At 42.6% G+C, this 13225-nt stretch overlaps 1 protein-coding gene and 1 non-coding gene across 3 annotated transcripts in view; both read left to right on the forward strand.

The window, feature by feature from the left end:
* The window catches only part of htr2cl1 (5-hydroxytryptamine (serotonin) receptor 2C, G protein-coupled-like 1), a 113866-nt gene that overhangs the window by 93677 nt on the left and 6964 nt on the right, over positions 1–13225 (forward strand). For both annotated transcript variants that reach the window (XM_085450753.1, XM_085450754.1), the window contains exons 5-7: positions 9101–9264; positions 9369–9522; positions 12073–12305. In XM_085450753.1, coding sequence (XP_085306879.1) covers positions 9101–9264; positions 9369–9522; positions 12073–12305 — 551 coding nt within the window. The remainder of the gene's footprint in view (positions 1–9100; positions 9265–9368; positions 9523–12072; positions 12306–13225) is intronic.
* On the forward strand, positions 2480–2552 carry trnak-cuu (transfer RNA lysine (anticodon CUU)). Its single transcript has one exon. It is a non-coding gene; the product is annotated as a tRNA-Lys (tRNA).

The raw sequence follows: 13225 nt of genomic DNA on the forward strand, positions 1-13225 counted from the left end.
GCTCCTGTTGATGTTGTTCTGAGCCCTTTAACACCCACGAGGGCTTCAAGTCTTGACACACACATACAAGGGTGAAAGTGCGTACCGCTACTGTATGTCCTCGACCCCCAAAGCAGCTATGCAAAGTCACTGCATGCGTGCATAAACTCCACCTGGGCATCGATTGTTGCTGCATTTAAAGTCACGGTGTCACAGAACAAAATCCACAGGCTATCAGGTTTCCCGTGTGGGGATTTAATACGTGTTTCACTAAGAAACAAGTGAATCAAAAAGCGTCTAATGAAGGGCAAAGGTTTGTTATCTTTTGGTTGGATGCAATTAAATGTTCGGTCGTGTCCTAATGATGAAACATTTTATTAAAGGTTAAAGCTGTTGAGACTATCAACAGCTAGCCTCGTGTTGACAAATAAGTTGGTTTGTGAGTGCTTAAGGCCAAAAAGTGTGCCAAGCTATGTGCTCACAGTGGCTCGGTCAAAAAGTCCCAAAAGGTAAAACACAAGCTGTATCGATTCCAGGACTCAACTTAGTTATCTGCAGTTTTTTCATCTTATCACACACTGATACAAAAAAAACATGTATTTCTTTGCCCGAGTTGAAGAAAAGAGATCAAACATCATTAAAGTTTTATATAGTGCTTCTTTTCACTTTCTTTATTCTTTTATGCCCTTTTATGTGGAAAACAATCTACTCCTAACCAAAGATGATTGAGTGATCCATCTTAAAAGGGAAAATAGTATTTATGAGTCTTTTAATAGTTTCCTACATAATACATTTTTCCATCAGGTAAAAAGTTGTTTTGCTGACAGGGATTACTTCCTGTGAGCTACATTGACAGACTGAGTTGATTGATGCCTCCAGATAGCAGGTAGGTTTTTACTTTTCTGTCCTTTCTTGCTCTGCACTCATTGGCATCCGGCTTTAAATCAGAAGAAATTGCTCTTTTCCTGCTGGCATTTCCTTGACCCCTCAAGAGGTTCTGCACCACAATGTTCAGCTGTGATTGAGGTCTGAGAGGGCTTAGAGAGATCAATGCTAAAGGATTAACAAAGAAACACCCAAACAGAAGATGTTTTCTGCTTCTTGTTGACTTTTTACTTTCTAGCATTCGTGTATCTTCCGGCTTTTTTCCCGCTGTCCATTAGAGCTAATGTGTGTCCTCTCAAGTGTCTGTGTGAACACAACCGTTTTCTCATTGGTGACAAATTAAAAATGCAGAGCAGGAGGTTTGCATGAATGACCTCAGTCTGTTTTGGTCCGAACTGACAGCTGTTACATATTTAGATGCACTTGTACTGCTCAAAGGTTTGAGGCTAATTTCTATAAACTGATGTCATCTGGAGCATAAGGACAACGTTTTGGGTACTGGGAGCTCTATGTTCTCTTTTTGTAGTCTAAAATGTGCTGACCCATCATGTTAAAGCAGCTAGTTGCAGTCTGAGTGATGACCAAAAGATGGAATACATTTACTGAAATGCAGTCATATTCTGGTGACGGCTTAGTGACCACTAAATGGGACTCTGAGTCTTGGCCCAAATATTTGATGGCTACATTGAAACACTGACCCCAGAGATCATCAGACTGAATTCAGTGAGTTTTGTGAGATTTGTTCATCTTTCTGCCATTTAGTTGTTTAGGAAGGGTGGGGACGGCGGGGGGGTTAGGAGTGACGGCGGTGTTTTGAGATGTGAGAGATTTGCGACATTTAGCGCAAATCTTGTGTAGTTAGTGTTTAGTGTTGTCAATAGTTTTGTTGTGTGAGTCAGAACAATGAGGCGACTGCTGAATGTTACAGGTGTTACAGGAGTGATATGTCTCCTGCTGTCAGGCCTGCAGGTATCAGGCTGTTGTTGTCCTTTATCTCATAGTGGACAGAAATGGTTTTCTGGAGTGGCACAAATAATTTGTTTGGCATCAAATTTGATGCAGAACAGCTGATTGTTCTGTAAATTCAGTTAAACAGCTGCAAGAAACTTTGTTGTTTGCAAAACTCAGTTACTTTTTTGAAGAAGTAACTATATAATTAATTGCCCAACATCGGTCATTATTTACTGTATTTTGCAGACAGAGTTAAAGGACTCTCTCCCAGACCACAGACTCATACTCATAATACAAATCAGAACTTTATAAAAAAAAAAAAAGAGGAAGAAAAAGAAAGTTGTGTTTTCAAAGTTGGAGTTCAAGTTATTTTTACTTCCAATAGTGTTAACATACTACACAGGTCATGAAGATTTTTTGAATTTTCATTGTAAGTGGGCTAAAGCAGTTAATTAAAAGTAGTCTAACATAAATGTAAATGCTGTAATTTGATTATTTTAATAAACCATGAAACTTGGATGGATTTGATGCTGGCGTGACCACAGTGCACACGTCTGCTGTTGCTCACAGTGGTCCAAGGGACTGCTCAGGGAGTTTGTGTGTTTGCGCAGACACATGAAAAATTAGAGGAAACATTACCAGTGCGGTTTCACTAGGTGTGCAAGCCCGGCTAGCTCAGTCGGCAGAGCATGAGACTCTTAATCTCAGGGTCGTGGGTTCGAGCCCCACGTTGGGCGGAGCTATTTTAAGACAGAAGTTATCAAGAAACTCTCTGAAGTCCTGGATTCAGCTGATTTTGTTATGACCTTGTTATTCCAGACATGTGAACTGCCAAAACTTCTGCTTCATAGAGGTTCTCACACATGCTTACAGTTAGACGCAGATCATCATCTGGAAGGTGTAAAGGTGTGCTTGATTTTCTATAGGACTGCACAGAGTCCTGTGAAAGCTTTCTTTTTCATCTGTAACTGAGTCAGATGCTCTTTCCTCGATGGAAAATAAATATTGGTGCAAATGCAAATCATGTCTTTATGACCTTCTGGTGCCGATCCGTCCTCACGTGGACATTTTTGCTAATATGATTCTTCAGAAGGTTTTTGGTCAAGTCTCAAGTCAGTGCTTTATGAAGTAAAATCTGGGCAAAGTCAGATTTCGCAGGCTGAGGTTGGCTCTTGCTGTCATGATTGACATGACAAAAATGAACTTGAGCTGGCAGAGCAAGCACAGAGAAAGGTTGAAATAAAAGCAAGTTTAATGAAGGATAATAAGAAAAAAAACCACATATGTTTTTATATAGCTCTACCTCGGGATCCACATGGTTTTAAGGTGAAATGAATTAATGAGGTGAATCACAGCTTTTATTTAGATTCACCTGATTGCTCGCTCTAAATGAGAAAAACACCAGATGGAGGCAATTGTTTATTCTCCTTGCGTGATGCATTTTAAAACTTACATTTACTCTCTTGGTCTGAAGTTTATCGCCATGCTCTGCAGACATCTCTATAAGACTAAGAGCATCTGTTAGCAAACTGAAAACAAAATACTAAAGGTTATATTTCAGCTGTCCAACGTAGTGAGTATTTTATTTATGATTGTTAGTTTAAAACAATCACTGCTGGGTCGTTTGGCTCTCGGCGAAGGCACTCGCACTTTTTCTCCTCTCCTCCTTCCCCTTATCTTCCCTGCTTAGCCTCTTACTGTATGTCCTTGTCTAGTCTCGTGTATTTTTGTATTACTTTTCCCTGGAACACCCTCTCACAATCTGTTCTCTAAACCTAAAAGAGAATTATGGATTTGATCAACTGGTCTCTGAATGCTATTGACACCCTTTTCTTAACGAGAAGTCTGGGCTCAGGAGAGCCCGAGTGCCCTGGAGGGACTTTCCCTGCCAGATACGCAGTGGATGGGTGGCAGAAGTGGAGGATCGTGTGCCTGGTGGGACTGTCGATCGAGGACGCTGAAGATATCTACCTATTCAGAACCATGATAACAGGGTTCTTGCTGATCGGAGCTGGTTTGGCCCTGGCTTATCGGAGAATTAAGAAAGCGGAACCAGCTGTTCAAACCCACCCACGGCTGCCCGCTGGGATTGAAACGATGGGACGGGGCGCGACTTCTCAGAAAGGGCTCACTGAGTGCAGCATGGTTAAGATCTTGGAGAAGCTTACGGCTGCCGTGAATACTCAGAATAAGACCTCTGAGCTAAAGTTGGATCACATCGTGGAGCAGCTCACTGCGGTCGTGAGGTCTCAGAATCGGCTCTTTGAGCACAAGAATGACAAGACCACGGAGTGCAAGTTTGATAACATCATGGAGAAGCTCACGGCTCTCCAACGGGAGATTGAGAGACCAGTGTCGGTGTCGGAGTGTTAAAGAACAGCTTTGAAATTCTCATGAGTTATTCGCACAAACGAAAAATCACCATCATAATGCGGCTATCCCTTCGGCGCTAGCTGTGGGCTCAAGGCTGGAGCTGAACAAAACTCTAAACGACTGTGTTTAGACTGTTCTTCCCACTGCATGCAAGGCCACCTGGGTTGGCTTGTAGACTGTTTACTTAGCCTGGTAGGGCGAAGGACACTGAACTATGGACACGCACACACATACATTTACACTGACAAGCACTCACTCATCCCCCTCCCCTTCCAACGCCTTCGATGTTTGTTGCCTCCTGGGGAACACGGGCGGGTCTGGGCCCACGCTGGAGAGTCGGCGCAGTGGCAGGATGGCTGCTGTGTTGCCTGGGATTACTCCTCATCCCCTACACAACCCTGTTGCTGTCACGTGCTCTATAATGTTGTACTGTGGACATTTATGTGCTTTCTGTGCAGAGGAGGTTTTTTTGTTTCCTGTTCTCATGCTGTCCTCCAGCCCAGCATGAGTAGAGGTCTCTTTTTTTCCTCTTATACTTTCGCATTGTAGTGTACATTTCAGTGGTTTTTCTGTAATGCAACCGTTCTCTGACTTGTATCCCCATGTGATGTCTCTGTTGTATGTGTAAGGTCGGGAGGCGGGTTCATTCCACTGCAGGGCAACCTGCCACTGCATGTGGTGAATAAAATTTGAACTTGAACTTGGTGCAAAAAGTCTAATCCCAGAGTTCCAGGCTCGTCTCTTGTAGAGAACCTTGTGGATGGTTTTAGCATCTATAACAACTCAGTGTCACCTTTAATAAACTCTTAGTGAAGTTGTTCCTTTGATCTCAAGGAAATCTCCAAAAGAACAGGGCTCTGCAGATGTAGCCAGCTGTTCATTTTCTCCCATTTGTTTAGAAATTTTGTTTTCCTTTGTCATGTCCCATTTTACCCATGTGGCCTGTGTTCAACTCCCGGTATGGGAATTGTCCTTTTTTACTGAGATCTATGTGAAACTGAACTTTGTGGAAGAACTGGCCTGGCAGAGGGATCAAGCTTGAAAATATGTACTGCAGATTAGGGGTGCCTAAGGCCCGAGGTGAAACTGGACTAATAAGTAAAGAGAGTCTATCTAAAAAGTGGAAGGAGTAATTTGAGAAGCTCATGAATGAAGTGATGAGTGAATCAGGAAAAGAATGAAAAGTGCAAGAACAGTTGTTTAAATGCCATAGGTATGGAGATATGAAGGAGAGAGTGTAACATGGTAGACTAATGTGCCTGTGTTAATTCAGCTCCATATTATTGTGTGAAGTTGCACTGGGTTGGGAGTGGTTTTGTGTGTGTGTGTCACATTTTTGGTGAGCCAATGGCTGGAATGGGGTTGGACTAATTAGAGGCAGGTGTACTTGGTTGCACTGATACACTGGTCTACTTATAGCCCACACTACAAACACTGCTGTGTCATTTTGTCTCTCTGTGCAGGTATGTAATGTGATGAAATCAAATATGTTTGGGATGTATGGGTTTTGTGCTATGAATTCTATAGTGAAAGTGTCATTTTGTCTCTCTGTGCAGGCCAGGGCCTATTATATGCCACAGCCTAAAGGCAGCAGAGTTGCAGAGGCTGGAGTGACCACTGGCTATATGCTTGCAGGGTGGTGGGTCTCCAAGGACAACTTCTAACCCTGTTAAAGGCAACACGTGGAGTGCACCTGGCAGTGTGGCATAGCTGGCTCTGGCCTTGGGACTGTGTGTTTTTTATATGATTCATAAATGGGACACTGGACTGTTTTATCTTTTATCTCTTGATATTTTTGTCAATAAATTATCTTTTAGAATTTTATTGACTCTCATCTTTTTGCCCACGACTGAGACGGTTGGTCAGACCTAGAATCTTTCTTTGGGTGTGTTACAGAGAGGGCCTGCAATTTTTATATATATATTTTTCAGCCTTTTACTGGCTTTATTACACAGATACAGTGAAGGCTAACAAGAAAGCAGAGGGGGAGACATGGAGCAATGGGTCGGACTCAAACCCGGGCCAGCCGCTCGCAGCCATGCAGCGTATGGTCACCTGCTCATCCAACTGACCTAAACCAGCACCCAGGGGTTTCAATCTCTGATTGTAGACTAGCTAACCATACTGGATCAAACATTGGTAACGCTAGCTGAAATTATGGAAAAAAATGTCAAATATTAGTAGCTAGCTAACACTACAGCTTGCAGTGGGATGTGTTGGTTTAAAGTTGAAATAATTAAAAGGTAAGATAATCAATTTAAATCATTATCTAACAGCATGAATAACAAATAGAGTTGTTAGCTAATCGTAACGACAAACTGGGACAGATAAATATAACCAACAGCTTTTAAACAGAGTCGTAGAATCAATTTGTGGATAGATTTCTAAAATAGTCAAAGGAGCTTGCAAAGAAAAGCCTCTCCACCATCTGACCTTAGAACTGAAGAAGCTTCTCAGATGAGAGGTGAAACGTCTTCAAGCAACTTAAAGAAGTCCAGACGCTTTTCTTTGCAAGCTCCTTTGACTACGATGACCTGGATGACTGAGAACCTTCACAGACATTTCTAAAATAGTAAGCCCATAGTTGGGTGGAAATACTGGAAACATTTTTCTAACCATAACTGAAAGTAGTGCAGATCGAGTTTAAAAGAAGTTGAAATAAAGATATTTGATTGTGAGAGGTGGTGTTAATAAAGTTCATTGAGTCAACCTGAAGGACATTATAAGCAAAAAGCTGGGAGCCGTTGGTCTACACACTGTGTGCGACCAAGACCGCTGGACAGCCTCTTTACTCAACTCTATTTACATTCATAAGTTATTTGGACATTCACAAAAGTAAAATGTACTTTTAATGCGGACAAATTCATCCTTCTGGGCAGCGTGTGTGTGCAGTCGATTGCAACGATTGCATTAGGGGAGCCGCTACGACTCCAAATTGCATTTTGATGTTGGCCCGGTCGCCAGCAGTCCGGGAGAAAACGATAGATCTTGCACTTACGCCTGCCCACACTTCTGGCATTAAACAGCTAAAAGGGGACCGAGATGTGCGACCAGTCTGTAAAACAGTGCTGTTGCCTGTAGAGCTTTAAAACACGTCGCTGCTTCTCCCCTCGGTATCTCCGTTCTGAAACAGAGCCCAGGGCAGCAGACACTTTTAACACAAGCGCTCTTTGAAATCAGAAACGGCACATTAGTCAGTGTTATTATCATAGGTCAGAAAATCAGCTCTGTCTCAAAGGATGCCTCTCACCTCAGGCTTTTATCAGCAGTATCCTCTAACAGCACCAAAGCACCGCTATAAACATCCATTACACACTGATAGATTTCTACAGATCCAGCTCTCATTTAATATATTTAATGTGTTATTCTACAGCACCTTATAGTTATTTACTTTCATTATCATAAAAGGAGCGTGTTCACGGACCGGGGGTACAAACCACCAAATGTGTTTTCAGAGATAATGTTGCATTTTCCAGCCATGATTTATGATTATTACTCTGAAAATGACCCTCTGTGTTTCCAGGTAATGACTCCGGCTCTGAGCATTTAAAGTAACCTAACGCTAAAACTGAGTGGAAAGTGGTGTTGTTTCAGGTGTAATTAATCATTACCTTAAAAACTGCAATGGGAATTTGCAATAGGAATCATTAGATACAGCTTTAGTTACTCGATGCATGGAGTGAAAAATGGTGTATACAGAACCAGAACATTAATACAACCTGCATGAGATTCCAATCAGTACATTCAGCTTCGTGCCTCCAAATGTCTCTGACACCTGCTAGGGTGTGGATGTGGGACCTCTGGGGATTTTCTGTGGTGTCTGGCATCATGGGGTTTGCAGTGAATACTCTGGGTTTTGTTGCAGGGCGGAGCTTCTGCTAACCAGGCTCATTTCATTGCATTCCAAGTATGTTTGGTCAGATTGGCATCTGGGGAGTTTGGAGTGAAAAAATGTGGCTCTTTGTTATCTTGCTTGAGCTCTTCCTCTGCAGTTTTTTCCAACGTCACCCTGTATATTATCCTGCTGGGCGATGCCATTCCTGCCTGGTGCTTTTGGAGTGTATATTAGGTTCATGTCAAACTAACATTTGCTTGAATGTCAGGTCCAGCAGTTCCCCAGCATACCACTGTTTCAATTTACATTCTAACTCATTGGTATTCATCTTTTGCTTGTGCTATGCCTGTGTAATATAACAACACTACAAAGACAAATCCTAAAAATTGCCCTTATTGTTCATATTTTGTTCCCATTCACTCTTCTAACACTCTTAAAAACATTTTAATGGTCATCCAGCTCCACATTTATATTACTGGACTGCAGCACAGTAGCTTGTTTTGGACATCCTCTGTCCAAAACAAGTTGTTTTAGCTCCTCTTCCTTCAAGCCGTCTTTGTTCTGATGGGCAGTGCCTCACAGTCAAAATATTTGGCGAAATAGGTGGTGCTTCTGTGCTCAAAGAAGACCTGAGAAGACCACACAGAACCTAGAGTAGAGAAGGAAAACTATCTGAACCCAAGGCAGAACCACAATCATCTTTAGGGTTTGTGGAGAAAACATCCAATCAGCAGCAGGAGTGAAGATGCATTGTTGATGCCAAAGGAGAATGGCAAGACTGGCAAGAAAGGCAACTGCAAGTTTAATAACAATTTGTCACAACCAAGGTCTGCAGAAGAGCGTCTTGAGCTTTGAAGCAGATGAGCTACAGCTACAGAAGACCACACAGGATGCCACTTCTGTCAGCTAAGAACAGAGGCTACAGTTCACATGGAAAAAAAATATATGCCATGCAGCCTTTCCTTTTAATAACCTAGGAAATGAGGGAGGGGCATGCACCAAAATGTTCCCACAAAATATTACAAATGAAAGATGTTCAGACTTTTCTCCTGCTACCCTCGTTCTTTCTTTCTGTAGGCGTGTCAATGCCCATTCCAGTGATTGGCCTGCACAACAAGGACAAGGTCTTCGTCAACGGCAGCTGTGTCCTCAACGAGGAGCGCTTCGTGCTGATTGGCTCCTTTGTGGCCTTTTTCATCCCGCTCGTAATCATGGTGGTGACATACTGCCTCACCATACAGGTAGGGCTTTTTTTTTCGTGTTTGTGCGATTGCTCTTCTTTGCAACATGCATCTGTTGTAATGTCTTTACTTTACTGCCTTCATCTATGTCCCCTCCCCTTCAGGTGCTTCAGAGGCAGGCCACAGTCTTCCTGTATGAGGCAAAGACTTCTTCCCAGCAGCCTTTGCACACACCAGCAATGGGAAATACATTGCAGCCTCCACCCAGCACCTTCCACCTTCCTCAGATCAATACACTTGCTCCTCCAGACTCACAAGGTAAACACCTACCAGGACTTTACTGCACCTGTATGTCAGCAGGAAAATCTCCCACTAACTTAACCAATGAATTTATGGTAAATACATGAATTTATTCTTGAAAGTATTAGCAAATAACACACAACCACAGACACATAATTATTGTTAGTGATTTTGTTTTCATGTATTTTATGCTGGTATCCCAGCATGTTTTACTTTCTGAAGGATTTGAATCACTCTAAGTATTAAACCCTCCAGCAATTAAACCAAGAAGAAGCACAAAACAAATTGATGGCTTTTTATTTTGCCACTCTTGAGATGTTTGAGTCATACCGCCTAAGCATGGCATATTTCAATTTGTGTTTTAATAATGAAGAAGGCCTCCACAGCAGCTCAGCACCAACAGCATGCTTCATTGCACACACCCTAGGTTTCTTATTCGACTTGGTCTTTAGCTTCAGGGCCTTCAACACTTTCATTATTGGTATGACAAGACTGTACAAATGCAGATAATCAATTTCTAATTAGCATAAGGTAAAATTATGATACTGGAGGTTCCTCTGTAAGTGATGTGTGTCTGTGCTCTTTCAACATATCCCTGTGTTAAGACACATAAGAAAGCTCTTCACTTTGAGTAGCTCCATTTTTGATATGGGAAAGTTTGAAACCCAGCCTCTGAGACTCAAGCATGTGGATCCATCACAAGTAAAGCAGCAGCTAAAAGAATCAACTCTTCTGACTGTACAACAAGTTCTTACCCTGTTTGTCAAATCATGGCCTAGAAACTAGAATCGTGTTTGGGATATTTTTATTTTTTCAAAATTAGGTTGGCCATTGTTTCCCTATTTTGTGGTACTCTGTCCTGGACGTCGCTCTATCAGAGTTGTCAGGACATTTTCTGGCTCAGGTGGGTGAGCATGACTCATCGGTGTACAGTAAAGGCAATGGGTCTATCACCCTACTTCACAAAAATCTATAGATCTGCCTGTTACTTCTGATTGTATTGATTGATCCCCTAATTGAGTCTGTTTACATTTATTATGAACAGAAGTAGCAGAAGGGTCCCACTTCAGTGACCTCAGGATCTCGTCTCTGCTTTTTATGGATGATGTGGTTCTGTTGGCTTCGTCAGGCGGTGGCCTCCAGGTCACGCTGGAGCGTTTTTTAGCCGAGTGTGAAGCGGCAGGAATGAGAATAGTGAGGAGGGTACACTCTGGGTCAGGGATGAGTTGCTGCTGACGCGTTTTGCCGTGGGCTTGTTCACGAGTGACGGGGAGCGGGAGATGGACAGACGTAGTGTGGCGGCATCAGCTGACTCCACTCTGGATGCCTCACATTGCACAGTGTAGGGAACGGCAATGATTTGCCCATGAATGTTTAGGGAGTTTTGCTTTCAATTTGCTTTCGGTTTTAAGCAATTTCATTGTTGCTCATTTAATTATGGAAAGTCCAAAACATGATTGATATTCAGTTAACTGTGCAGCTGTATCCTTGTTTATCAGTTATGTGAACGTCAGCTGTTTTCACACAAATATGTGAGCTAAGCACTCAAACAGGTTGAACGACTTTGGTCTGGTCACATGAGTGGATACAAAGAGCCCCTTCTCTCTTATGTGATGAAGCAGCTCTTGGAAATAGCTTTAGATCACAATTCTGGCATCTTCAATCCATTTCACGTCTCTAGAAGCCTGCAGGCCATCCAGGCTGAAGGCAAAAGATCAACCTATCCCGAAGGAAGGGTAGACCTAAACCTACAGGGTGTACCTGATGTAACAAGTCTGCTTATCTTTCAACATTTGATATCAGGTATTCCCTTATTAAATGCATCTGCTCTCTAAGTTTAGTTATGCATGAGAAAACCCATAACAGATGTTTTTCAGGTTTATGATACTAGAAATAATGAGCTTGGTCTACACCTCTCTACAAGGCAAGTGCTTCTATAATTACTGTATGTTCTTGAAGTGCATAATTACAGGATTCCCAGAGGGATTTCTCGATACCTAAGAGTTTGTATTGTCATCGTAAATCACGTGTAGGCCACGTTGCTCAGCGGGAATAACAGAAGGACAAAGCTTTGCAAAAAAGTTTCTCCAGCTCCGAGCACTTACAGTGGGTAAGGCGAAACAGAAAGCACACTTCGTCAGCTGTTTCCTGAGATGTTGTTGTGCTGCTGCGAAAACAGCATCTATCTGATCTGATCAGTTTGGGCGCCACTCGGACGTTTCCCATTCCAGGCCAAGCCTTGGCTTCTCCAGTTCAGATAAAATTGCATGATACTGCAGTCTCTGCCCATTTTCCATCTTATCCTCTCTCCAATCCCAGACACAGAAAATTGAAAATGAAACATTCAGCTCGTGCCTTAACTTTTCATCTCGCCTCTACCCTACAAAATATCAGCTGCAGTGTTAATAGAAAACTTGACATTCTTTCATTGGCTGGCTGTACAGGCAGCAGTTTTCTGGTTGACACATAATGATAACATGTGCAAGTCCAGCCATTCAGCTTTCCACTAAAACATTTTAAAGGCAAAAGTTTGAAATTTAAATGGTTGTTTTTTTGCCCCTTGCTCAGAGTTGAAGGTCCCGCCTCCTCAAAGCAGACGAAACACCTTGAGCTGCCTGAAGGGCACAGAGCCCAGCATTCTGCTCAGCGCCTCCACCTCAGATAGCATCAGCATCATTCCCAGCTCTGAGGTGGCGTCCCAGCTCAGCTCGCCGGCAGCTGGACCGGGCCGGAGTGATGCGTCAAGTCACGGTCGCCGGGGGATGATGCAGGCCATAAAAAATGAGAGACGGGCCTCGAAGGTGAGAATAAAAAGGAGTAATCAGGGGGTAAATGATAAATGTGCAATAAGTACACCCTCTTAAAGTTTTAATGGTTTACAAATCAGGACATTAAAAAGTATATATTTGGTCTTAAACACAACCTGAGATGAACAACAACTGAAGTCTGCGAGTCTGAGATCAACCTCTACAAAAGCAGATGTTTTGTGTCATGCAACAGGACAATGACCCCAAGAATAGCAAAATCCACACCCCAACAATTTCAATTTCGGAATGCTTTGGTGGAAAAACCTCTAAAGCTTTCAAACAAAAGGCTTTTTAACTTGGTCTTACTTTGGTTGTGCTGTGTTAAAATAAAATAAACTTACCATTAAGTTAAAAAGGTGATTCCTAAGTAATAATCCTCAGGCATACACCATCAGCGGTGTAGTCAAAAACGTTCAAATAGTGCTCAGTACTACTTGGACTAGAAGTAAATACTTAAAAGTGCGCCACTGTTTGACCACTAGGGGTCAGTGTACACAGCAAATTGTATGTGTTTGCCAAAAGGTTGCCTTATACAGTTGTTATAGCATACTGTAGCCTTTTCTGAATAATAATAATAATAATGGATTGGGTTTATATAGCGCTTTTCAAGGCACCCAAAGCGCTTTACAATGCCACTATTCATTCACTCTCACATTCACACACTGGTGGAGGCAGCTACGGTTGTAGCCACAGCTGCCCTGGGGCAGACTGACAGAAGCCAGGCTGCCATATCGCGCCATCGGCCCCTCTGGCCAACACCAGTAGGCGGTAGGGTAAAGTGTCTTGCCCAAGGACACAACGACCAGGACAGAGAGCCCGGGGATCGAACCGGCGACCTTCCGGTTACAAGGTTACAAAGTCTGAAAACTATTTAATGTCTCATTTAATGCATCATCATCACTTCTCTTCTGAAT

The sequence above is a fragment of the Copadichromis virginalis genome, linkage group LG3 (genome assembly GCF_057382275.1).
Source record: "Copadichromis virginalis isolate Kocher_CV1m ecotype Utaka linkage group LG3, C_Virginalis_male_GT1.1, whole genome shotgun sequence".
Lineage (NCBI taxonomy): Eukaryota > Metazoa > Chordata > Actinopteri > Cichliformes > Cichlidae > Copadichromis > Copadichromis virginalis.